The sequence below is a fragment of the Ciconia boyciana genome, chromosome 1, assembly GCF_034638445.1.
Source record: "Ciconia boyciana chromosome 1, ASM3463844v1, whole genome shotgun sequence".
NCBI classification, from domain to species: Eukaryota; Metazoa; Chordata; class Aves; order Ciconiiformes; family Ciconiidae; genus Ciconia; species Ciconia boyciana.
In genome coordinates, this window is record NC_132934.1 from 80,870,181 (window position 1) to 80,895,110 (window position 24,930).

General features: G+C 43.9%; 2 protein-coding genes and 1 long non-coding RNA gene across 6 annotated transcripts in view; 1 reads left to right on the top strand and 2 right to left on the bottom strand.

Annotated features, from left to right (window-relative positions):
* LRP6 (LDL receptor related protein 6) overlaps positions 1 to 1,603 on the bottom strand; it is a 130,578-nt gene extending 128,975 nt beyond the window's left edge. For 2 of the 3 annotated variants that reach the window (XM_072876662.1, XM_072876638.1), the window contains exon 1: positions 1,081 to 1,600. Coding sequence is in view for 2 of the 3 variants with exons in the window: in XM_072876638.1 (XP_072732739.1) it covers positions 1,081 to 1,135 (55 nt within the window). In the remaining variant the exon portion in view is untranslated. Of the gene's footprint in view, positions 1 to 1,080 lie in introns of all 3 variants that reach the window. The other variant, XM_072876655.1, reaches the window with a different exon arrangement.
* Positions 1,604 to 1,643: 40 nt separating this feature from the next.
* LOC140658370 (uncharacterized) lies at positions 1,644 to 14,003 on the top strand. Of its 2 annotated transcripts, none has more exons than XR_012044713.1 (4): positions 1,644 to 1,994; positions 3,415 to 3,490; positions 10,931 to 12,428; positions 13,618 to 14,003. It is a non-coding gene; the product is annotated as an uncharacterized lncRNA (long non-coding RNA). The 2 variants fall into 2 exon arrangements; XR_012044714.1 differs by having other exon boundaries at positions 12,341 to 12,428.
* MANSC1 (MANSC domain containing 1) lies at positions 13,876 to 23,550 on the bottom strand. The gene is made up of 3 exons (XM_072876676.1): positions 22,999 to 23,550; positions 21,993 to 22,133; positions 13,876 to 18,212 (listed from the first exon to the last, which is right to left on the bottom strand). Exons 1-3 carry the CDS (start codon positions 23,216 to 23,218, stop codon positions 17,215 to 17,217), a joined length of 1,359 nt encoding a protein of 452 aa, XP_072732777.1. The 5' UTR covers positions 23,219 to 23,550; the 3' UTR covers positions 13,876 to 17,214.
* Positions 23,551 to 24,930: the final 1,380 nt, after the last annotated feature.

Genomic DNA, 24,930 nt, shown 5'->3' on the forward strand with positions numbered 1-24,930 from the left:
GCAGACTGAGCAGTTATTTCAACCTAAAACACCTTTACTCTAGCTTTCATCGAAACACACTAGTGTTGATGAATTTTCTCAAAGTGTGGTTGATTAACTGTTAGCACTTAACCTCTTCCCCCATCTAGTATGAAAAAATACAACTAAATGGCAAAATGACGGATGCAACCACCACAGGTGATTTCTTCCCAGAAAGACTGAACACAGAGAAATAGTTACCGTAGTTAAGTTTACAGCATTAAAAAAAAATATCTTTGGTCTTCTTACCAATTATGCTCTATAAGACAAGAAATTTTGTTGGAGAGGGAAAGTGGAATAAAAATTCTCAGCTACTTTAAGTGACACCCGCTTGTAAGGCACTCGGCTGCTGATTTAAAGCTGTATGAACATCCGTGGCAGTTCACCACCAGTGAAACACAAACTTCTCTCAAGTCCCAGCGCAGAGCCAGCACAGCTGAGAGGAGCATTCATTCCTCTTCTCGCCAACTCCGCACGCTCACTTCGCTGCGAGGAGGCTTTCAGTGAAACGCCAGTTCCCGGGCACTTTCCAACCCCCCACGCTGAATAGGTGAGGCTCCGCGCTCCCCCCCACACCCGGCAGGATAAAACCCCACTCTCAGGAGGGAAACGAGAGGAGCCCGATGATAGTAACAGCGGTATCAGCCTGACACTGGCGTGGCCGAGCGGCTGCCCCGAGAGCTGCCTGCCGCTCACGGACAGCTGGGGAGTGCGGAGAGAGATGGGGGGGGGCGTGTGCTGGTTTTGGGGGCTTGGTTTGTTTTTTTTTTCAAAAACAAACTTGAAAACAACAATAGGGCGGCGAGAGAAGCGGCCAGCGGCCGCTGGCAGGGCGGGCTGCTCCCAAGCGCGGCTCGGGGCGCCGGGCCGGGCCGGGCCGCCGGGGAAGTTGGTCGGGAGCCGGGGAGGCCGTGGCGGCGGCTGGGCGAGAGCGCTGCCCCCGCGCCGGGCCCCGCGCCCTGCCGGCAGCCAGGCCTCTCCCCTCCCGCACGCCCAAACATGGCCCCTCGCCACCAACCCTGCAACTTTTCCCCCTGCCCCCCCCGCCGCCGCCCCACTCACCTCTCATCAGGGAACAAAAACTGCAGGCAAGTAGGCTGCGCAGGACGGCCCCCATCTTCCTTCCCTCCTCGCTCTCACCGGCGGGGAGGCGGCGGCGAGGAGCAGCACCTCCGCTGCCAGTTCATGCTTCCAGGCGGGCGGGGGAGGTGGCGGGGAAGGGGGGGGAGGGGGGAGGAAGGCGGGGAAGGGCGGCCGCGGAGATTCCCCCCTCACCGGTCCCTAGCAGGCCACTTGCCCCGCCGCGCCGCCACGGGAGCGGGCTCTGCCCTCCATGCCGGCCGCCGCCGCCTCACCGCAACCGCCACGGCCGTACCCCCATCCACCCCTCCGCTCGCTCGCCCGGCCTCGGCCTCCGCCTCCGCCGGGCGCGCACAGGCGCAGGGATACAGTCCTCGTCCTCCTCCTCCCCCGGCCCGGCCTCGCCTCCGCCTCCCCGCGCCGCGCCCGGACGGCTCCTGGATCCCGGAGCAGCGCCCGCCCCCCCCGCACCTCTCCCGTCAGGGAGGGAGCGGGCGGGCGGAGGGGCGGGGGCGGCCGCGCGCGCGCGCACGGGGGCAGGCGCGCGCAGCCTCTCACAGACGGAGAGTCTCACACACAGGCTCGGGCTCCTCACGGCTGACAAAAGCCCGGCGGGGTCCGTACCCCGGCGGGGCCGGGCCGCTGCCAGGGAAGAGGGCGGGCGGGCGGAGTCTCGGGGCTCCCCGAGGTGCCCGCCCGCGGGCAGGGTGAGGAGACGCGGCGGGGGCCGGCCGCCGCTGTCGCATTCCAGTGGGACTACTTGCCGTCCTTCACCCCCTCCGCCGCTTGCGATGTGGGCCGCGGAGCAACACCGGACCGGGAGGGACGGGACTACTTTCTGCCACAGAGCAGAAGCGGCGGCAGCAGCACAAAGGCGGCGGCTGCTTCTCCGCCAGGTGAAGGCGGCCGCGGCTCGGCCGGGCAGCGCGGGGCTCCTCAGGGCTCCTTCCTCCTGCCTGAAGCGTGGCCCGCCCGCTCTCCAGGAGGGGCACGCTGGCATCTCCGAGGCGAAGGCTGTAGGGCCGGGACTGGTTGGGGCGGCCCCTCGGCCCTTCCCCAGGGCCTGGCGCTGGGGTCAGCCGCGGGGTCAGGCTGGCGTTTAAATATTTATCGGCCTGCGCTGCCCCGCCGATTGAATTAGAAACAAAACTTGGGGGGAGCGGGCGGTAATATGAGAGTATCGGGGGGGGGGGGGGCGGGAATAAAGCAATATGGTAAAACTAAGTTACAATTAGTACCCTCAGTGTGGAGATTCAAGAGCATTAATCTTGATCTTTCCCAGAGCAGAGCTAGCAGGCGTTCCCTAGCAGGACTTGCTGCTTGGCTGATGTAACGGTGCGTGATTTATTTCCCAGCACTTTTGGGGATAGTTTGGGTTTTTGTCCCCCTTGCTAAACTAAATGTAGTAAGCTGGCTTTGTGCTGCTTGGAGCAGTAGTTACAAATAAAATGAGTTGCTGTGTTTAAACATAGCTTACTCTCTTCCCCTATTGCATCTATATAAACACAACCTTTTCTTTCTAAAGAAGCTAAAAAGTTAATGATTTTGTAATATAGTCTCATTTTAAAAAAGCTTCCCTCCTTATCTACTTCGTTCATTTCTAATAAACAGTACAAAATGCAGCTTTCTTGCATTTCCTGTAGATTAGAAAATCTACTTCAGGATTTCTACAGGGAACATAAAGTGTAAATGTCTACATCACATTCTCCCTCCTGCATAAAATATGACAGCTGGTTAGTAGGATAATGATATGAGGCAGAACAACTTGCAGCAAAATTTGAGATCCTTACATTCAGAAGTCTGATTATTTTCAAGATTACTAGAAACTGATGGAAACATTTAACTTTTAATTTCATATCTGTTAAACATATATTTTCATAGCTTTTCTTGTGATTACAGTAGGAGATAAAATCTGGGCCAGATTAAAGGCCTGGGCATTGTAGACTGACTCTTAAGATCAGGCTCCTGGAGTCAGATGATAATATCACTCTCAGGTTTTACTGTGGAAAAACAAAAAAAAACTAGAGCTTTTTACAAAAAGAAGTATATTTTCAACCTTCAAGGTTGCAAAAAAAACATTTTGAAAATGTAAACAATGCGACTCAACAGCAATACCTGCCCGAGGCCAGGTCCACATGACAAAATTTTGTCCTTGACTCTCAGACGGATGAAGTAGCCTGCTCCATTACTGTGCTGTCAGCTGGGAGGATTAGCAAACTTGAGCAAGATCCACATGGATAGTGGAGAGGAAGGGCTTCCAATGCAAAAATGGACCTAGACAGTAGATAATCCACATTTAACCTTTGTCACCATTAGATTTTGCAGGAGCCAGCAGAAGGAGCACACCGTTATATTTATTTTCACTGCTTAATTGGAATCAGAAGAAAAAGAGGTGTGTGGGTTTATTTTCCTTATACTGTATACTCATAATGTTGCAAAATCTCTGATTAACCTCTTATGAAGTATGGCAGATCTGTAATGAATTCTTCATCTCTTAATTGCACAGTGCACAGCTAAGGAAAACCTCAAGCCTGAACCCCTGCATCAGAGAACACATTTCTTTACATGCCGTTCCCTCTCGCATCTTACCTGTTTTGCTGGAAACACTCTGGTGTCTTGACTATCTCCCTTGGGAGCCTGACCCCCTGCCTGGTTGCTCTTACTCTTGAAGATGCCTTCCCTGCTGTCTGGGCTGACTGGTTTTATTTTTAGCTTTCGAACATTGTGTGCTGTCACCCCTCACACTGGTGCATAATTCGAGCCCTTTCCTGCCAGGGTTTCCTCTGAGCCATTTAATGATTATTGGCTTCACCTCCCTCAGCCTAGCCCCTTTCCCCCACAGCCTGCATATTCCAGCCCAGGTAGCCTTTTCTGAACCCATTTTTCCATCAATACTTAGGATTCAAGACTAAGCCTATGTCATAACTGTTTCTCAGCTTTATTTCTAATTCATACATGTAGAATTAACTCCATGGCAGAGGTTTTTACAAAGTAAAATAGAAGGCAAGATTACTGCACACAGAAAAGCCTCTGACAGGCAAGATTTCTCTGAGATTATTATGTTCCTTTATTTAGGCTTAAAGTCAAAGTAAATGGGAGTGGAGAGAGAATGTCTCTTATTTCAGTAAGAAGCTCCCCTTGTTGGATACAGTTATTTCCATTAACCTTAGAAAGAAAAACCTCAGTTTGCCAGCTCAAATCCAGTCTGAGGCTCCAACTGCTAAGAAACCTGCACAGGCTTACCCTTACCTCCGAACTTAGATGGTGGCTCAATGATACAAGAGCTTCCAAAGGTTTTTTTTATACGTGGGTTAGTTCCCTGGTTTGGTTGGTGGCCCAGCCTCGCAAGCAGTTGTGTCAGCACACAGGAGAGCAAGGGACAGCAGCTGGAGCTCCTGAAACCAGCAGCAACTGCCACAGTCACTCTACCTTTGAATTGTGCCCTGCATTCCAGTGGAGTCAATGGGATCTTTTGTAGGACTGGGACCAAAGTCCCTAATGAGCAAAAGCTGTTAGGAGAAGATGGCTGCTCAGCAAATGAATTTGTGGCTGCCCACATCACAAAAACCACTATCATAATTAGCTCTCTCGCTGAATGTCTCAACAAGAATTAATGGGCATGGCGTGGTGAAATCCTGGTCCCTCTGAAGTCAATGGCAAAACCCTCACTGACTTCAAAAGGGCCAAGGTTTCATACTGAAACTCTAGTTCAAGTCCTCTCTTGCCCCCAGCAGGAAAGTCTGCAGCAGCATAGCTTAGGAAATGGGACGTGAAGTAGTGATGACTTCACCAATGATGAACTCCAGCCATTTGCATTACAACCATTTCACAGATAAAAGAGGACACCTTGACTTGCTGCATCATCACCTTGCCACTTTGCCTAGGTTATACAGTTTATAAAGAAAAATGCTTCATCCAACTCTTCCCGAAAACAAGGTCAGCTCTAATAAATGTGGTAGATATGCCTGATGAGGTTTATCCTGTTCCAAGAGTGCAATGGGTTCACCATGGTGTTCCTCCTTCAATGAATAGAGTACAACATCTTCTATTCCCTCCTAAACTTCAATAACAAGCAGACATGTTTTTTACCTCACTTTTACTCCCATACCTTATGAACTGCACCTTGTCAACAGGACACAGGCAGCTTACAAGCAGATTTCCTTGGACTGATAGTCATGTCTCTGGTCCAGAAATTTTCTCCAGGCTATGAAACCTCATTTGTCTTTGCAGTTACCATCTGCAGGGTTCCCCCCTCAGTCTGTCAAACCACACCAGAAACTAGCACTCCTGCTACTTCTGTGGCAACTTTCCCATCAAACATCCCATCAAGTCCCTTTTTTATCACATACAGAGTTGCCTCTTCTCCTTGTGTTTCAGTACTAGCTTATTTTTCCCCGTTAAATATAATACCCATTCTTTCTTTCCCATCTCCTCTACCAGAAGAGGTTGCTTCGTGCCCAGGATGAGAACTGCATTTCTTTGTGGCTAAAAAAAAATCCTTACAACAAAAACTTCACAGAGGAGAAGGTGCTTGAGTTCAGCAGCCTGTACAGGCGAGCTAGTCCAACAGGAATCCGGCGATATCCCCAAGGGGAAATATGAAATAAGATGACCTGAAAGGCTTGGGCATTTTCTTTACGTCTTTGGAGGAGAGTTTGGACTCCTGCTGATGGTGCATCCAAGGTCAGGCTGTCTACCTACTACCTCTTTTCTCCTCTTCCATCTCCTAGGGAGTTGAAAACAGCACTGCCTGAGGATACGCTTCTTCAGCGGTTGTGTTTTCAGTGTGAACCGTGCAGGATTCTGATTTTAATTTGGCACTGCCCACCAGACCACAGGGCAAGTCCAAGTCTTTCCTTATGAATATTTAGCCGTGGCTACATTTCAAAGCCAAATTATAAAAATGTCATTTGAGAAAGTTACAGTTCTAAAATTTGTAAAGTACTTTAATGCTAGGTCGATACAGCAAAAACATCCTTTTAAAAAAGCTCACATTTCAGGCTGACAGACACCAAAACACTATTTTGTTCTAGTTTGCTCAGATTTTCAAAACCAGTCAGCATCTGGGCTCTATTAACCATAACGTGCGTGCCTTTTAAGCAACAACAATTTAAGAATATTTCCTTTTCAAACCCCTTTCATGGAGTTCAACATTTTGCAATATGCACCCATAATATTTAACAATTCTGCTTTGCACTGCAGCCTTTGAAGTTTAAAAATCAGTTAGTGGTAAAGTGTTGTACATTTGCTTGCACTCTTTTAGTCACAGGGATTAATGACTAGAATTTATGCCTATGGTCAAGAAAGGTAAGTCACTGTGCCATAGGAATTAGCAATCTTTCCAACAACAATTTTCAATCTTTATGTAGTATACCCGATGTGACACACCATCTGTGCGTAGGAAAGAGCTCATTTGCAACTTGAAGTAGCCACTTCTGGGCTAAAGTGCTGTGCCATGGAAGTGCAGTTTATGGCAAGCAAAGAGACTCATCCCTCTCCAGTTCAAACTCTGGGAGGAAGATTCATATTTATATTTCATATTGATATTTCTATTTATATCCATGTTCATGTTCATATTTTATTTATACTTATGTTTATATGTATGTTATTTATATTCATATAAAAATTAGTCTGCAATTCAGCCGAGACACTAAGCACCTCAAGAATGTGGCTATGGATCATCAACCGTGATACCTCTTCAAGGGTGTTATTTTTATTAGGTGTTAGGTAAGTTCTCAAAATAGGCTAGAAAAGTAAGGTGAGTTCCTCAGAGCAGAAAAGAGTGCCCTCTAATGGTTAAACTTTAGGTTTAAAGTCTGTGATGTTTTATGAAGCCCTCCTTTTTTAAGAGATTTGTAAGGTAAGGTCACACATATGCAAGATGTTGGAACAATTTATTATATCAAGGAAAACCCAAATCTTTTTTACCCTCTTAATTGCTTTATAGGTAGTAATAAAAAATAAGGATGGAGGCATATTTTTTGTAACATTTCATTAAATTACCATTACCCACCATTTCTCAGAGAAAAATCAATGCCTCTGACAATTCAGAACTCTTACTCGTACTCTATTCGATAAGTTTTATGTTTCACTGTGGGAAGCGTGTTTCAAGGCCTGGAAAGGCAGCATGCAGGACACATGTAAGTCCCCAGTTTATTTCAGAATCATAAAAATGATTGTGAATGCCCTAGAGCATGATACCACTCTTGAGTAATTAAACTTCAAGGCCAAAATCCTTACCTTTTTTTTTTTTTTTAAATCTTTAAATCAACTAATCACAATGCAGATAATAGTTTTAATTAGTCCTTGCTCACTTCTCAACTAATGAAATCCCAAGATAATCGACAGTGGCTGATTCTACAGTCTATCCTTTTTTAACAGGCCTTGCCATTAATTCAGTTAGTGAATTTCTGGCTTATTAGAAAGATGGTGATCTTTGCATCAAAGCTATAGGACTTGGAGGGAATGGCTGAAGTGGAAACAGTGCCAAATTCTCCCCCTTACCCCGCTATCAACTGGCAGCAGCACTAAGTGCAGGATATGCTGTAACCATCCATGCCTCCAAAAAAGATACTTGAAATACAGGCACAGGACAGCAAAAAGCTCGGCACACATTCACCCTGGCCATTAGCTAAAGTGTCTCCCATTTATTTCATTGCCTGTTAGAGCAGGGATAAATGTGGGTCCTTAAGCTTGCACTGGCTCCGTATATAAAGGTTTCTGTGGCTTATGGCCTGTAACTCATTCTTCATGTGATGAGGGGACAGAAGAGGCAATTATACATGGTTGAAGTCTCATATGCTGCTTTTCCATCTCCATTAGTTCCTTGAATAATTTCCTTACAGTGTGGACTTCGAGAAAGACTCTTCCAGTACAGCTGGCAACTAAATGTAGATAAGTGACAAAGGAAAACACAGAGAAAGACAGACCCACTCCTCAAATATATTTGTTAAAACAGTTGTGCCTCCTATAAAAATATTATTGAAGGATTGTCATATTCCATTTTGGAATAATTAGATTATATTTTCTCCTCTCAAGAAAAAAAAGTTATTAGAGTGAGGCTATCCAATCCATTCCTCATCCTTCCTTCTTCCACCCCCTCCCCAGTCAAACCCACAAAGACAGTATTTGGTCACATGGATCTTTGAATAAAAGACAGGGAATTGTGTCTGAATAGCCCTGACTCATAAAGCTCCTTCCAATGCCTTTTTCAGTGTCAGAGCTTTGCAGTTAATGCAACTTCTACTAATTTTTTTCCTTACTACAATTGTGAAAAATCTAATACCTTTAGAATGATCTGAAAAGAGCTTACACAGAACAAAATCCCCATTTAATCTTGGCATATGAAGAAATCTTTTCTTTGAACAATACATTTAAAATGCTATTTTCCCCAAACACTTTTTTTTTTTTAAGATAAGTAAAGCTCTAAGTGTTGAAAGAAATGATGATTTAGAGTCCTATCTTCCTTTGTGGTTTAGGAATCCTGGCACTTTAACTGGAGGAAACATTAGTGAGGATATGTTCATCCTATGGTACACTGTGGCAGTAAATCATGAATTCAGTATATCAAAAGGTGTTCCAGTCACCATGTTAAAAAAAACAATGGGAGCCACAGACCCAAACCACTTAAAGATAGGAGAAAAAAATGTTTGCAGAGCATCATATATACCCGTTGTTTAGTTGTTGCTCCCACATTGTGTACTACACCTCAGTTAGACTCATAGAACCATAAAATCACAGAACGGTTTGGGTTGGAAGGGACCTTTAAAGGTCATCTAGTCCAACCCCCCTGCCATGGGCAGGGACATCTTTCACTAGACCAGGTTGCTCAGAGCCCCATCCAACCTGGCCTTGAACACTTCCAATAATGGGACATCCACAACTTCTCTGGGCAACCTGTTCCAGTCTCTCACCACTCTCATCATAAAAAATGTCTTCCTTATGTCCAATCTAAATCTACCCTTTTTCAGTTTAAACCATTGTTCCTTGTCCTGTCACTATAAGCCCCAGTAAAAATCTCTCTCCATTTGTCTTATAAGCCCTCTTTAAGTATTGAAAGGCCACAATTAAGGTGTCCCTGGAGCCTTCTCTTCTCCAGGCTGAACAATCCCAACTCTCTCAGCCTTTCTTCACAGGAGGGGTGTTCCAGCCCTCTGGCCATTTTTGTGGCCCTCCTCTAACAAGTCCATGTCTGTCTTATGCTGGGACCCCAGAGCTGGATGCAGTACTCCAGGTGGGGTCTCATGAGAGTGGAGTAGAAGGAGAGAATCACCTCCCTTGACCTGCTAGCTACACTCTTTTCATGTAGCCCAGGATACCGTTGGCTTTCCCGGCTGCAAGAGCACATTGCTGACTCATATCTAATTTTTCATCTACCAGTATTCTCAAATCCTTCTCTGCAATGCTGCTCTCCATTCATGCATGCCCTAGTCTGTACTGATATTAGGGATTGCCCCAACCCATGTGCAGGACCCTGCACTTGGCCTTGTTGAACTTCATGAGGTTCATATGGGCCCACTCCTCAAGCCTGTCAGGGTCCCTCTGGATGGCATCCCTTCCCTCCAGCCTATCAACTGCACCACTCAGCTTGGTGTCATCTGCAAACTTGCTGAGGGTGCACTTGATCCCACTGTCTATGTCATTAATGAAGATATTGAACAGTATCAGTCCAAATATGGACCCCTGAGGGACATCACTTGTTACTGATCTCCATTTGGACATTTAGCCATTGACTGTGACTCTCTGGATTTGGCCATCCAGCAAATTCCTTATCGATCAAATAGGCCATCCATCAAACCCATATCTCTCCAATTACGCAACAAGGACATTCTGCACATTCTATAGCTTTTACAAAACAGCAAGGTTTGGGCAACCTGCACTTGCTCTCACTTTATTTATTTGGTTTACCCCACTGAGTGATCGTAGTGTACAAGCAGAAGAGCTGTAGCTCTTGGTCTCATTTGGTGCCCCAGCAGCTCCCCCGGTTTCTGCACAGAATGTTTAGAGTACTCAGCTATGCATCTGCCAGTTCTCTTTATTATTCTTTCCATTAAATATGTGCCATGGTTTATACTTACATGAACACAAATCGTTTGAGACTCATGCCTATGATGTAGCTAGAACACTTGTCATGGCTCTTTGAGACAAAAAAAGGACAAAATCTGTTTTTTCTGAGATACTGTTTTTTGTTTCAATAGATTCAGAAAGACCTCTTCATGAGCAAAAAGCACTCAGCATTATGCAGCCCTGGGTCCTTGACATATGGATCACCCAGTAATTATTCTGCTACATAGGTACCATTTCAAAAGAAAGTTTAGAACATCAAAATTCAAATTTAAAACACTCTTCAGTTTTAAATAGGAGGATCTGAAAACTAAAGCAAAACACAACCTAGCAAATATAAAGGCAAATTCCCATTTTCTTCCCTGTGCAAGACCTCCACTCTTGAACAACATTGGATAGACAACGGAATGGCTGTGCAGAAAAAGAAGGTAGAGGATAGGTATTGAGTTGTCACAACTGATGGTAATAGGGTAAAATAAATATAAGTTGAGCTGAGTTAAAGATTGAAACAAGATTTGTTACATTTTAGATCAAAAGCCAAATGAAAAATATGTAAGGTCTTTCCTGGAGAGACCTATCTTGTTTTACCAGGTCCATTACAGGACCTGCAACCAAGATCGTTTCTAATTAGGACTTAATCAACATTCAATCAGGGAAAATTAACTAAAGTAAAAAAAAAAATTGGGGTCAGTTACAAAGTTATAAACTTTACCCCCAAAACAAGACTCATCTTTTGAATTCACCTTTCAAGCATACTTTCCTTCTACAGTCTCAACTGGAATGTAGGTGTCAGCTGGCAGCAGAACAGGTACAAGAACCAGTGTGTCACTTGCCAGCTGGTGCACGGTGACTTGCTTTTGTGCAAGATCATGGACCCCAGCTGCCACATCTGCCCACTTTAACTCCATCTGGATTGCTGCCCAGGATAACCACCTTCTATATTCTGAACGCCTGATGTTTTACAAAGTCAGGAGACGCTCCAGACACGAGGAAGTAAGCTGTACAAGCTTGTAGCATGTACGCACTTTATTGGTTGCTCTTTTTGCTGTTGCTGGTGTATGCAGACTGAGTTCCGGGAAATCACTTTTGTTACCAATTGATGGGGTAGCCATTGGAGATGTCTGCTGTCACCAGTGATACCCATTCTTGGCAACTGCAAAAACATCATGGCAGTTGAACTACCCTCAACTCACCCTTCAGATAGAGTCTCCAACATATTTCTGGGAAAGCTTACACTCTCTCTGCTAGATGTAGTATGTGGATAGACTTCAGCATTCAGGCCCTTCACTTTTAAAACTCTACCATCCTTTACAATGTTCATTTGAATGGCGTATACCCTTGCTTTATGTATTTGTCAGTGTAGGAAAGCCACGTGTGTGTCTTGTTCACACAGCAGCATAGCAGAAGCTGTTCTCACTTTTTTAAAACTATACCTCACAAACAAATTATTTTTTGCCCTTTCTAAAACCGAGTGCTCCGTAAAGGCAACATACAGCATATGCCAAATCTGGAGTCTTTCCAGAAATAGTGCCTGAGTTATCACATGGTGGAAAAACATTTGAACTCCTTATTTTGTGCCCTGAAACAAAACAAGGAGAACATTGTCATAGTTAAATAATCAGAAGCAGCTGGGAAAATGGTCTTCGGATTCTTTCAGAAATTTTACCTCTGGGCTGAGAAGTCCTGTCATCCTATAAGGCGATTGTTTTGGAAAGTTATAAGCCACTAAGTGGGAGGACTTGACTTATAGCCATAAACTATGTGCTGGAGGACCTCCCATTGACACCAATGGGAGTTGCATGCACAGAGCAGCACACAGCCACTGAAGTAAAGGGATCATCTGATTCATAACTTACTTGGAGATCCAAACTTACTTGGATCCCTACTTGGAGGATCCAAATCCTTACACAGAAGGATTTCAGTAGTGTCAGTGGAACTTGGATTTAGGGGTAGGGAAAAAAGGCTCTTTCATAAAAGCAAACAGAAAAACTTACTCAGAAACTAACTAAACAGCAGGAAATAGGAAATCTGTGTCATAGTGAAGGTTTTTCTATCATCTTCCTAGCACAAGAATAAATGTTTGAACTTTGTGCAAATTTTCAATCTGGGTGTTGTTGAGAAGAGTTGCAAAAATCACAGTGTCAAAGTCTAAGCACCACTGATCACATCCTTCTTTCAGTGTAGGCAGGGCACAGAGAAAACCTGGTGGTGGTCCCAGTGGCTTTTGAACATTCAGCCAGAACTCAGCTGCTTCTCTGATGTGGCAGGTACCAAAGCACCTTATAAGTACTTATACCTTATATAGCCATCCTTACCATCCTAGCATTTTGAAGAAACACCTTTGTGGTCTTCAGAGTGACTGCTCAGATCAGCAAATGTTTCAAAACACGCCTATGGTTTAGCCAGTCTAACCTACAACATCTTGAAGTTGTTCTGGATGTTAACTGCTTGTAAAATGTCTTTGAGAAAATATAGAGTGCACAGATTATCTGATGACTATTCCTGGGTGTTGTCAGTATGATGGAATTTTCAATTTTCGATTAAACACAAAGCAAACCAAAAAGAAGAGGGATCAGAATGCCTTGGACATGGCATATATAAACCCTTTTGGCACTTAAGACCATGACATTTTATATGTTGGAAGGAGAGGAGTAACAGAACAGAAGTTAATGCACAACCCTCAGGTTTTTTTTTCATGAAGTGAGCCAATATACAGGAAACAGTGATCCAGCGTAGTTGTACTGAAACTTAAAAATACATTTATTCATTGTTTATAATATCTACCAAACACAGAGGACAAAGAACAGCAGTTTTATGCTTTGCACTTTTATATCCTCAAGAAGTGTAGAGACCTAGAAGAAAAAAGCAAATTTAGACTGTGAGATTAAGAGTGAGTGTAGGCTTCCTGAAGATGAAGTAAAATTTTCAATATATCCCAATCCTCCAGGGGATCTACCCATCAAGAGGCTGGTAAAGCATCTGGGAATAGCATGTACACTCCTGAAGGGATGTGCAAGACTTGGGGATGCAGCTGAGGGGAGCAGCTGTCCCGTAACTATCAATGAACAGGGAGGTAGAGAAGTATGTTACCTGTATGAGAGAATGAGTAATGCATAGGAAGGGCCCAGCAGTCTAGGCCAATTTCAGGAGTGTGACAGAGCACAAAGTATAGCTCTTCTATATGAAGAGATACTGGGTGGAATCTGTTGACTGCAATAATGGCACTTTAAACTCTATGTTTTTATCAGCATGGAGTGTGGGGTGGTGGGATCAAAGCAGTATCTAATGGTGTCAACAGATTCAAATCCACTAAGATGGTTTTGTAGGAGAAAGGAAAATAAGATTCAGTTTTGAAACTGTCTTCTCATATAATTCTTTTTTGTTTTTTTGTTTCTGTTGGTTGGTTAGTAATTTACTTGAAAGAATCCTGAGTATAAGTATTTCCTACTCTTACAGGAATTACAACACACTGAAGAGAACATTTGAAGAGAACATGCCATACTGAGTTTGCAGCCCTTTGAGGCAGGGACGATGCGCTCTTCTCATCCATCTCAAATAGATCTGCAATTTATTTCTTTATGATTGTTTGCAGTGGTTATAAAATTTGGGCTTTCTATTTGCCTTACTGTACAATACCACAAAACAGTTTTGTTCACAGCATTCTGTATTTACACACTTCATGTTTGCTCAGCACTATAAAACAACAACATGAAAACAAGCAGCTACAGCATTTATTACACTCTCCAGATGATTAAAGTCAAACAGCTTTTGGCCTTGAACCATAACATAACTGGTTACCTTAAGAAAGAACCACCCCAAGTGTGCAGGTTGTCATCATATTGTGACAGCTGATGATCCAGTGACATGAGCGTGGTGCACAGTTAAGACCATAGGAGATGTCAATGGAAAAACAGAAGACTGCACAGAAATTTTATATAAACAGTGTTGAAAAGCATAAAAAACTGGATGGATTTTTTACAGTTACTCTGTCTCACTCCTTTCTGTTTCATGATACAAGAGCATTATCCAGACAAATAAGCAAGCTCTGAAAATGCATATAATTAAGCAGCATAGTTGAAAGAATGATAGGAAATCTCTCTCTCCTGCTCTGTGAACTGGCAATGCCAATACATGACTAATAATGCAATCTGATTTAACATTATTAAAATAGAGAAGATAATATGCTTAGTTTTGTTGTCTTCTACAGCTGTTCACTACCCCTATATGACATAGTAAGTTTTAAAAGTGTGCATATATAATCCTCCACCCAGAACCTTCCAATAAACAAAATTGCTTTCCTATAAAATATTTTTGCAATGAAATAGCCATTGATTGGAAAGTTAAAAACCGAGCTAATTAAAACATTTTTAAATTTGCATCCTCAAAACTTGTCAATTCTATTTAACAAACTGTTGTTGCCCTCTAGTGTTCAAACACAGCTTGTAAATGCCCCTCCAGAAAGATCCAAACTGGTCACCTAACAATTCCCCGTTTGCTCTTAATTCAACAAGACAAATGGATGAGAAAAAAAAAAAAGATAAGTGTTTCAGTACACCTGCCTAGAACCTACTTTTCTTTGCTCAAATGTAAAAAAGGATTTTTAATGTAAGAACATTTAAAGTTGGTTTTTTCACTCAAAAATTGTGAAAGGCCACTCTGCTCTGCTCACCAAATTAGTCATGGGTACCCGTGCACCTCTCTGCTTTACTTCTGCCATTCACTGTGCTTGATACACGTTGCTGCTTGGGTTGGAGGGCGATGTTTCAAATGATATTAGCCAAATATATGCCCAGCGCCCTGAACGACCCTGAGATATGTCTGCCTGCTGTCTCCTGAATGTATCTCTACTGTATTGGACTGTATCAATTAATACCAACCATGTCTCCCTCCAACAAATTTGTTATTACAGCAGAAATGCACAGTGAGGATTCAGGGGTTGTTCTCAGCACCTCTCCTGCAATAAGCTGCCGTGATGGCATCAGCAATGTAGAAGGCTTCTCAGGAGGTTGTAGTTCTTTTGAGAGAAGATTACAGTCACCCTCAGATCTGCACCTGCATTTTTACAGCCCACAACTGGGCCTAGTACTTATCATTTTATGAACTCATTTCCCAGAAATGTTATTCCCCCTTATCATGTTCCTTAACCAGAAACCTTTGAAAATAGCTATTAAAAAAAAAAAGGGGGAAGAAAGAAACTGAGGTTGCACAAAGTACAGTCAACAGACAAGCTGATGAACTTGAGATACTTTTCTTTTGTAATTTTGTTCACTTTTAAGAGGTTATCCAGAATGTTTTTCATCTAAGCATTGTCAGACTTAAGCAGTGTAGAAGACCAGCTGGTTTTGTATCTGTAAAGCAATTTGCAGCCCCCCTATAGTAAAAATTCAACTTCTTGACATAGGAACACTGACTTTTCTTTGATCTTGGATAATGGAATTTTCAGAGAATTTTCTGCATAAAGTTATTGTTAAAGCTCTCAGAAAACTTGCCTTGAGGCCATTTTTGGATCACGCCTGCTTCCCACTGCACTGCGCTTGACAGATCTAGGAACCTCTTGGACGTGAGTCACATTTCATATTTTGTAATAGAATTATTTCCCTGTATTCATGAGGCACCCTTCTTTCTCTGTCTTGACATTTGTTGTTGATTGTGCTGCCTGCCACATGGATACTTTGAAATCTAGTCTTTCATCCTAAAAGCAGGTTTAGACTGCATGTATATGAAGGGAAATGTGAATAATACGAACTGGAAGTTGTGTAGCAAGCAGCAGATGCTCACACATACTCTCATTCATCTCTTGTTCCAGAGGTGGGGAAACATATAGAGCAGCTATGCTTATTACCAGTCACATGAAGATGACTCTAGAAGTGAAGAGGGTGTGCTCTGAGAGCCACTAAGAGCTCTGTGCGTTCAGAAGGGACAGCAAGTCCAGCACTGTTACAAGCAGCTCTTTTGAGAGCAACCAGCCTGGTGAGGGAAGTAGGAGAATGCCAGAAACATGAAGATGATGCAACCTTGTTCATCCGCTCCTGCTGACTGCAGGAAACTTCTTTGAGGCTGGTATCCTCCTACATAGCCACCATTTTCCTTTAAAACTTTCTTACTTCTCTTCAATCCCTCTAGATGGTCAGCAAATGGAGACCACACCTTTTCTGTGTCTTCTGCTGATAGTACAGCTGTTGTCTTTGCTAAGTCCCCTCATAAGTTTCTGCCCGTTCTGTGATCAGGTGTTAAGTTTCAACTGTTAGGGATTTAGGTGTATTAGAACAGATTCTCTCTCATGCATATGCCAAGTCACTTGGTCATGACATTTGTCATGAAAGACCTTGATTGCAGCTTGCTTTACTTTGATATGCTAAAAACTTTTTCTGATATATACCACAAAAACCCAATGTGCTACAGGGTGGTGAGCTCTTCAGAAAAGGCAAACTCAAATTTGCAGCACATGATTTTAAGGATAGCTTGTGATGTATGCCGTAAAAAACATTAAAGACACATATATATCCATAACCTATATGTAGCTAAGGAAAATTAAGCCAACTATGTTATGTGTACTACAATTTTTACTGTTTGTACCTAAAACCATTTGGATGCAAAGCTCTACTACTAAGTACTCCTTTAAGGCTACAGATAGAGTAAATAGGATTGCCAGACAGTTGTGTAACACTAGGGCATTTGGGTGCAAGTAGCATTGAAAACACTCATGCACTGCACAGGTACTCAATTTATTAGGTGTACTTCTGTTCCACTAATCTTGTCACAGTACAGATTAAGCTCTTCAAATGCTGCTTCTCCTTAAATATAAGACCTTCTTAGCTTAACTTGGATTTTAGTGTTTATTTTCCAGATTTAGTAATAAATCAAAAATTATAGACATTACGGTTCAGCATAGAAAAAGCAGTTCTCTTGCCCACCAAAGCCATCTGCTGCTTTCCCATTAGTTGCCAAAAAAGGAATCCATCCTCTTCTGAGATTTCAATATTTACTGTTCCATTTCAGAGTTGTCCTCTCAAAGATGAGAGATGCTCCTCACAATCTTATTCCCTCTCCCCGTCATAAATCAGCATACATTCCATTGATCAAGTAATCCAGCCTGGTATAATGTCTCTTCCGAAGAGATTCGTATATTTTCTTCCCCATCAGTGCAATAACTAGTAAAAAAAATATCACCCCAAAAAGCAAAGCTGCTACAAGGCTGCTTTTTTCTCCCAGCTGAACAACACCTTTCCCTCTGAGAACACTCTCTGGCAGGTAGCTTTCTGAATCTGATGGGTCATAACCCTGAGGGTCGTTTTGGGAAGCCATGGGGGAATCACTAGTAGACAGAGCAAAACCTGAAAAAGAGAGGAGCGTAACATGGCTGGTATCATTGGAAGAGACAACTGTTGGCTCAGGAGGGATGGCTGGAGTTCTTAGCCCTGATGGGGTGGTAGCAGATCTGGAATTCATGGTCACCTGCTTGGTTGTTGAAGTAGAAGCAGAAGTTGCGGGACTGAAAAGAGGAACACGAGTAACAGCGATGGTGGCGGCAGGGATGCCAGGTTTAGCTCCAGTGTTCACAGTAGGCAGAAAGGTAGTTGTGGTGCTGGTGACAGCAGTAGGTTTAGCACCACCAGCAGGCAGAGAGGTTGTACGAGGTTCCAGTCTGGTGGTACTTGTAGGCAGAGGAGTAAGAGTAGTACTGCTGGGTTCAGGAACACTAGCCTGAGTGGTGGGGAACGAAGCAGAGGGGTTTCCAATTCGAACAGCAGAAGGCGTATTTGACAGCAGGCTAATTACTTCCTGCCTCGGGATGGGGTCTAAGCTCTCAGCATGTTTTGCCCTTTCAGATTCAGGAAAAACTGTATGAAATTCACTGCTGTCTAACTGCTTGGCCACGTGGTTCAGGAGTTCAGATGCCTGATGAAAGACAGGTTGTTGCAAAGCAGCGGTACGATTCTGATGGCTAGTCTGACTGCGAGAAATAAAGGCTCCAGCATCCGAAGGCAAAGAATACCCATTTGAAGAAAAGTCCTCATTTCTGAAGGATGTATCCTCCAGAGCATGGGTGTCTGGAAACAGAAAGGAAATACCAGTATTTAATTATTAAATCTATTTTTGACTACCACAGGCTTACCCTAACAATTTGTATTTCTAGTAAGAGAGATATAAGGGTGCTCCAGAAAGTAATGACTAAAGAAACTGAGGCATCAAGATCTTCCTTTCTCTAAAATATGGTGAGTGACTTTTAAATTCTGTGTCATAAGACCTGCCAGTCTCAAGCCTGGGCACACCAGACCCTGACTGCCACTTCTTACAGAATTCACCTGTGCAGAGCAAGCGTCCCAATCTAATTGTTTTATACTCATATTGCATGCATATCAGTGTTTTATGTAGCAGTGCAATGCAGAGTAAGTAGGCTCATTGCCTTTAAACCATTCTCAGCCTCTGTCAGTTAAGAAGTAGATACTATCAACTTCACTTTTATTTGTCAGATGTACACATTTCCACCTAGCCAAGATGATTATATACTCCCCTTTCTTGTAATAGCCAAGAACCCTGTGATTGTTTGATACAATTCAATTCCCATACAAAAATTGTCTTGTGATACAAGGTGGCAATGATATCCCCATTTTATAGACCATTTTATACGCATACTGATTTGTAGGAAGGACCTGAGCTCCTACTGCCATGCGAGAAGAAAGACACTGCTCTGAGTCTCCAAGGTATTTGCAGTGAAGGCCTCTGCAAGAAGCAGACTGCACTTGATCATTTCTCCCAAAGTCGATATGTATTGCTTGCAAACCAGGTAGGTGAATGTTATTTAATAGAATTTGGAAGCAGGGCAACAGCGTCATGTGACAGAAATTCCATACAATCGATAATCCAAGCAGGTACCTGATTCTACACAGGTATTATAGAGAGACTTTGGGTGAGCATGAGCTCTTGAGAAGACTGGCTGTTATCATTCAGATTTTTATATATATATATACACACATGCATATATATAATATATGCACATATATATGTAATCGTTATCATTCAGTTGCTGCACAGAACATGTAAAAGGGAACATCCTCTCAAGTAGTTCTGACTCTCACTCATCTTTTTTTTTATAGAAACAAAGAGGTTTGTTAACTGCACTGGAATTGAAGTAAATAACAAAAAGTCCATGACATTTTCATTGTCACTTTTTTCTCAAGTAGGAACGCTTATTTAGAGGGATGGATTTATTTCAGTTTTATTATACATGCAAAGAAGCCTACTTGGCTGCTGTTTTAATATACATTTCCAAGCCCTAAGACTCCACAAAAAAATGAAATGCAAAAAAACCCACCCCAAAAACAACAAACCAAAAAACTGGCAATGCTTTAAACAAGAGCACAGCAAATCTTTCACTTGAATCATAAACACCATTTTTTATCCTAACCTTCCAGTCAGGCACCAGCTTGTTAGCAAAGTAAGATCCTAAATAGAGATAATGGACTACAACCACAAGGTCTTACTTAGAGATAAAGCCATACTCTGTTTTTAGAAAGTGGCTTTAAATAACAGAATGTTCAGTTATTAGAGAATCAAAAACTGTATGGTCAAAGACACCCAAACTCTCAGCTGCTTCTGCAGCTCTGGACACGTTTCCATACTAGTGAGGAAATGGCCTGTCACCACCCCGGAGTCAGTCCCCAGCTCACTTTTTCCTTGTTCCCGACGCACTCCCATGGACGCTCCCCCCCCGTACGTTTAACAAACAGCGGATGTAGTGTGACAGCTACAAAGCACTTGCAGCATGCTATGTCATCTTCAGTTCGCTGGCCTGGGCAACAGCTCGAAAAGCACGGAGCGTGCACGCAGCGTTCAAAGGATGGGTGGAGGGAGCACAGGGAGGATACGTGACGAGTCCCATATGGGAGTTAAGTATCACTGCTACTCTGCAGCACTCAGATTAATTAACTGCCTGCACTAACTAACTCTACTCCACATTTTCAGCATCAAACATTGATTTTATAGTATTGTTTGTCTCCATTTTAGATTACAAGCTCCCAAATGCAACTGCCCAAAACTGTCATGTGCGAGGTACAGCTGGGGTACTAGGATAGATGTGTTTGTTGGTAAGAAAGAACAAGGGCACTACACAAGTCAACCTCTAAAAAGAAATTTAAAAAATGAAGTGGTCCTGCTGATATCTCAAATCCAATAAGCTACATTAGAAACCAAACTTCAGGGTTGTCACTCTTAAAAACAAACTAAAGCACCTCCTGAGCATACTTTGCTAGGACCCACCAGTACCTTAGTGGGGTGGAAAAGGCAAACACCAAAGTAGTACATGAAGAGCAGAAATCAGAAATGTTATTTCTTTTCAGCAATAGCTCTTTGCGACTGGGACCAGGAAATGTTTTACTTCCCAAGCCATATGTTGTTTCCATTACTTACCAAGCCACAAGAATAGTTAAAAAAAGAAAAACAAAATCTCATTACTAACATAGCGTCAGTATTTTAAGTTGCTTTATTACCAGTAGAGTATCTTTCTCCCTTTTAGTCTGGTTTTCAGTGTAACCACATGCAGATTCTCAAGTGAAGAAACAGAGCTTGAAATGTTTGTCAGTACCAACACCGCTCAGGTGCTACCTTTGAAAACTTATTAGGAACATAAGGTAAGTAAGCTATCATAACCTTTCCATAATTCAATGTTCACAGAAGCTAAAAAATACAAAATGAAAAATAGATGGTATATGTAATCAAGTTGTTAACTGAGCATTACACTACATGCATGAAGAAAGCACAAGCACAATTACATTTCCTGTTTCTTTGTTTGAAACCCCTATATTCTTCTAATGAAGAAAAAGCTGGAGAAAAGAATAGTTCTTATGATAATTTTACAGGCATGCAATTCATTTGTTGCGCATTGCTTTTGCCCAATTCCTGTGTGATTGTGCTTGCACAAAAATATTCTGTAACATTATGTGAATAATCTTTCTACGTATCCTGCTGTCACTCCTTGCATAGTTCCTCTTGGAAAAGTTCTCTTTTTCAGCAAAAGTTCAGTCTCTGGAAATAGGAAATTTCTGCTCTCTCAAGCAGCCACACTGAAACCACCTTGTGAACTCTTGGCAGGACGACAGTCTAATTATCAGTTTCTTATCTGAGCCGTTCAAACAGGTCTGGTGCAAGTCGTCAGTCAACAAGTAAGACTTGCTATTAAAAATCCTGCAGCACATGACAGATAGCAAGAAATTTCTGAGTGTGCAGCCCACATGCCATAAAGCTTTGAGCTTAGTCCGTTTGCATCTGTGCTTCAGGTTCCCTAACTGAAAGCAGAAAATAATGATTACTATTGCCAATTACTCGGTAACATCACAGCAGTGCTCCAAGGCTTGCCCAACATTTGCACGGTGTTTCTGCCTGTGTGTATATGGTGTTCATCAGTGTAGCACGGATCCTTTGAATACACAGACGGCTACAAGGGCATCGTATTTCCACTGCTTTCAGCGATACTTTTCAGCATTATGTACAGGAAGTACAGGAAATTTTCCTTCTTTAATATATCAAGATGGAAGCAGCTTCTTTTTGTTTTAAGCAAGGGAAAATTATGAGGAATTCTGAATCTAATGTGGAAGAATTTTATAAGGCTCGGGATGTTATTCCAACTGGGAAGCTGGGCCCACGCAGGAGCTCATCACACACCTACCCATCCATCTCCCACGAAGCAAAAGAGCAGCATTTTCAAATTACAGTGCTTAGCTTAGAACATTTTACTAAAAACACAACCTCCCAAAATTTTCTGGTCACTACTGAAAAGTCAGAGGTGCAAAGGTCATCTATGGTGCGGATCGGTGGCTTTTACTATTATTTACCTCTAGTTATCTTGTAGCTCACAAATCCTGTTGCGGGTTTCATTGGACAAGCCTCTGTGCTAGGGCAGTAAAACAGGTAGCAGTTTGGATGTGCGCTTGTCCTTCGAGCATCAAAAATCATCAAATTACACTTCTTGTCTCCTGCAAAACATGATATATACATATTTCAGCAATAAGAACTTTTATACCGTCTTGATAATAAGCTCTGGTCTGTTAAATTAGTTTTTCCTCATGTGAGTAAGAGGAAAAGTACTAACATATAACATTCCTACAGGAAAAACAATTCAGGACTGCAAAAGAATGGCCCAGGGCCAATATACAGAAGGTCACACCTTCCTCTTCCTGTACAGATGAACTTGGGGAAATAATGAGTCTAATCCCTTATCCTCCCCTTACCTGTACCGCACTGGCACCACTTTATATAATAATTTCTCGCTTGCAAATCCTGATAAATCTGAAAACCTCCTTGATATGGACATGGGGAAGGAAATTATTTATACACTTTTCCCATCACATCTCAGGAATCTCTTGGCTTGTTGATGCTTGGGGGGTTACTTTTACCACTGTCATTTCTACTTGCTGCTGTACCTCCTACTGCTCCAAGAGCTTGATGCAAACCAGCCATCTCGGAGAAGGGTAAGCACTCTCATTTTCAGCTAAAATTAAACGTAGCACAAAACGTCAGTTACTTTGTAGTGCATCTACTAAATACAGCTTACCCATCTTCGAGTTCGGGGATCTGAGAGTTTTTAACATTTAAAATTGCCACTGTTTCTTTACTGCCACTATTTTCCTTGAAACCCCTGGGGTCTGGCATTAAGATATAACATCACACTTGGCAAAACAGGATAGCCGCTGCGAGCTCTTACTAGTCGCAGCGTGAATGAAAGGATAACTTAATGTTTCTGTGCTGAATATAGCAATACCCTTGTGCCAGACAACTTCAGAAGTAATTTCCCAAGTGTTTGTACGCGGTAACAGAAAAGACCAAAGAGGAGCCGGTTACCTGACAGCTTTTCCCCCGAGCAGCAAGCGCGAACGCAAGCCTCTGGGGTTGGGGTGTACACTGGCTCTGCGCCCCTGATGCCTTTGGGCAGAGATAGGCTTATATCGATGATGGCATTTTCCGTTTTCTCCGCGGAGCACTCTTGACTCAGGGAAGGTCTGGGCATCACGCAGGTGACCACCAGCCAGCAAACCGGCCACCGGCTGCTAGCGGGAGACATGGTCGCTCGGGTGGGGCCTTCGCGGGGCTGGGATGACGCCGGCCTGGGGGCACCCCTCACCACAGACGTACCGGACCCTCCTCGGCCAGGAACCGGCTTTCGCGGCGAGCTTCCCGAAGCACCGGTAGCCGGGGACGCCGCCGCCGAGATGCTTCCTCTGCTCCCGGGGCGGGGACGCGTTTCTGGGGGCACCTTCGGGCCGCCCCCCCGCCGCCCGGTGGCGGCAAACGCAGCGACGGGGCCGGGCTGGGCTCCGCTCCGCGGCCGGGGCGGGAAGGCAGCGCAGGGGAACGGCGGCCGCCCCGGCCCGCCGGCACGTCCGGGAGGAGGGGCCGCGGGGGAGGAGGGGCCGCGGGGGAGGCGGGCCCGGGCCGCCTGCCTGTCCTGCCCTGCCGCCTGCCCTCTTCCCTCCTCCCGCCTGCCCGGCGGGGCTGCGGTGGTGTCCCCGCTCCTCCAGCCGCTCGCCGGCCCCAGGGGCTCGTCCCGAGCGTCAGGCGCAAAGGAAGAACCCGCCGGTGAAACTCTTCAGGTCGAGGCGGCGGTGGCGGCGGCGGTGTGGTTTTGCTCGCAGCCTCACCTGTCGCTTCTCCGACTGAGATCCGCTGGTGGAGGCGGTAATAAAAGCGATTAATATGCATATCCTGGTCTACGCGGACATGTGCATATTTCGATGTCTGCGTCAGCGTCTCTTTGCTTACCTGAGTAATCCTGTTCAAATCACAGCAAAGCACAAGGTGTTTGCTGAATGGAAGTTGTATGGACAAGCCTGTCTAGTGGGAGCACGGGCTGGAGGCTTAGCCATTCTTCCCTCAACAACCTTAGTGCAATTGCTTGCTTAAGTAATGTTGTTCCTTGGAAATTTTACATTTCTTCTTTCAATTTTTTTTCTTCCTATTGGGGCAGTGTTTAGGAGTAAAAGTGACCCAGAGAGTCAGGAGTGCAAGGAATAAAAAGATTGTAAGATACATTCCTTCTTTTTCAGGTCTTTCATCCTTAGAGAGAAGGATGAGAATACTATGAGTACCTAGAATAATACAGTTATGTGTAAATAAAAGACATTTTCTTTTTAGGGGTGGTCCATTACATGAAGAGATACCAAAGGGCAGGTTATTTTACATACTGTAATGAGTAAGAGTAGAATAATGAAAATAGGGAGTCTGGTCATGTCTCGGGCAGACATCTGCTGTCTACTTTCAAGAAAGAAACTTAAACTGAGGGGAGATTTCTTGCTTCTCTGAGATCCTCCCCTGGAAGGGGTGCGGTGCCAGCAGCAGCAGCGGGGGCACACCCTGCTTCACGCTGCCCTGCTGCCTGCCCTGCGCTGTGCCTAACGCCATGGGCCCACGCCAAGGGATGGGCGGCTGACTTGTTCTTCACGCCCAGTCAGTCCCCATCTCCTTTGTTAATACAGCTGGGTGTTGGCTTTTACTGGGACGTAAGTTGTCCTGGTTTTGGCTGCGATAGAGTTAATTTGCTTCCTAGTAGCTGGTATAGTGCTGTGTTTTGGATTTAGTATGAGAAAAATGTTGATAACACACTGATGTTTAAGTTGTTGCTAAGTGCTTACACTGGTCAATTATTTTTCAGCTTCTCATGCCCTGCCAGCAAGAAGCTGGGAGGGGGCACGGCCAGGATAGCTGACCCAAACTGGCCAAAGGACTATTCCATACCATATGGTGTCATGCTCAGTATAGAAACTGGGGGGAGTTGGC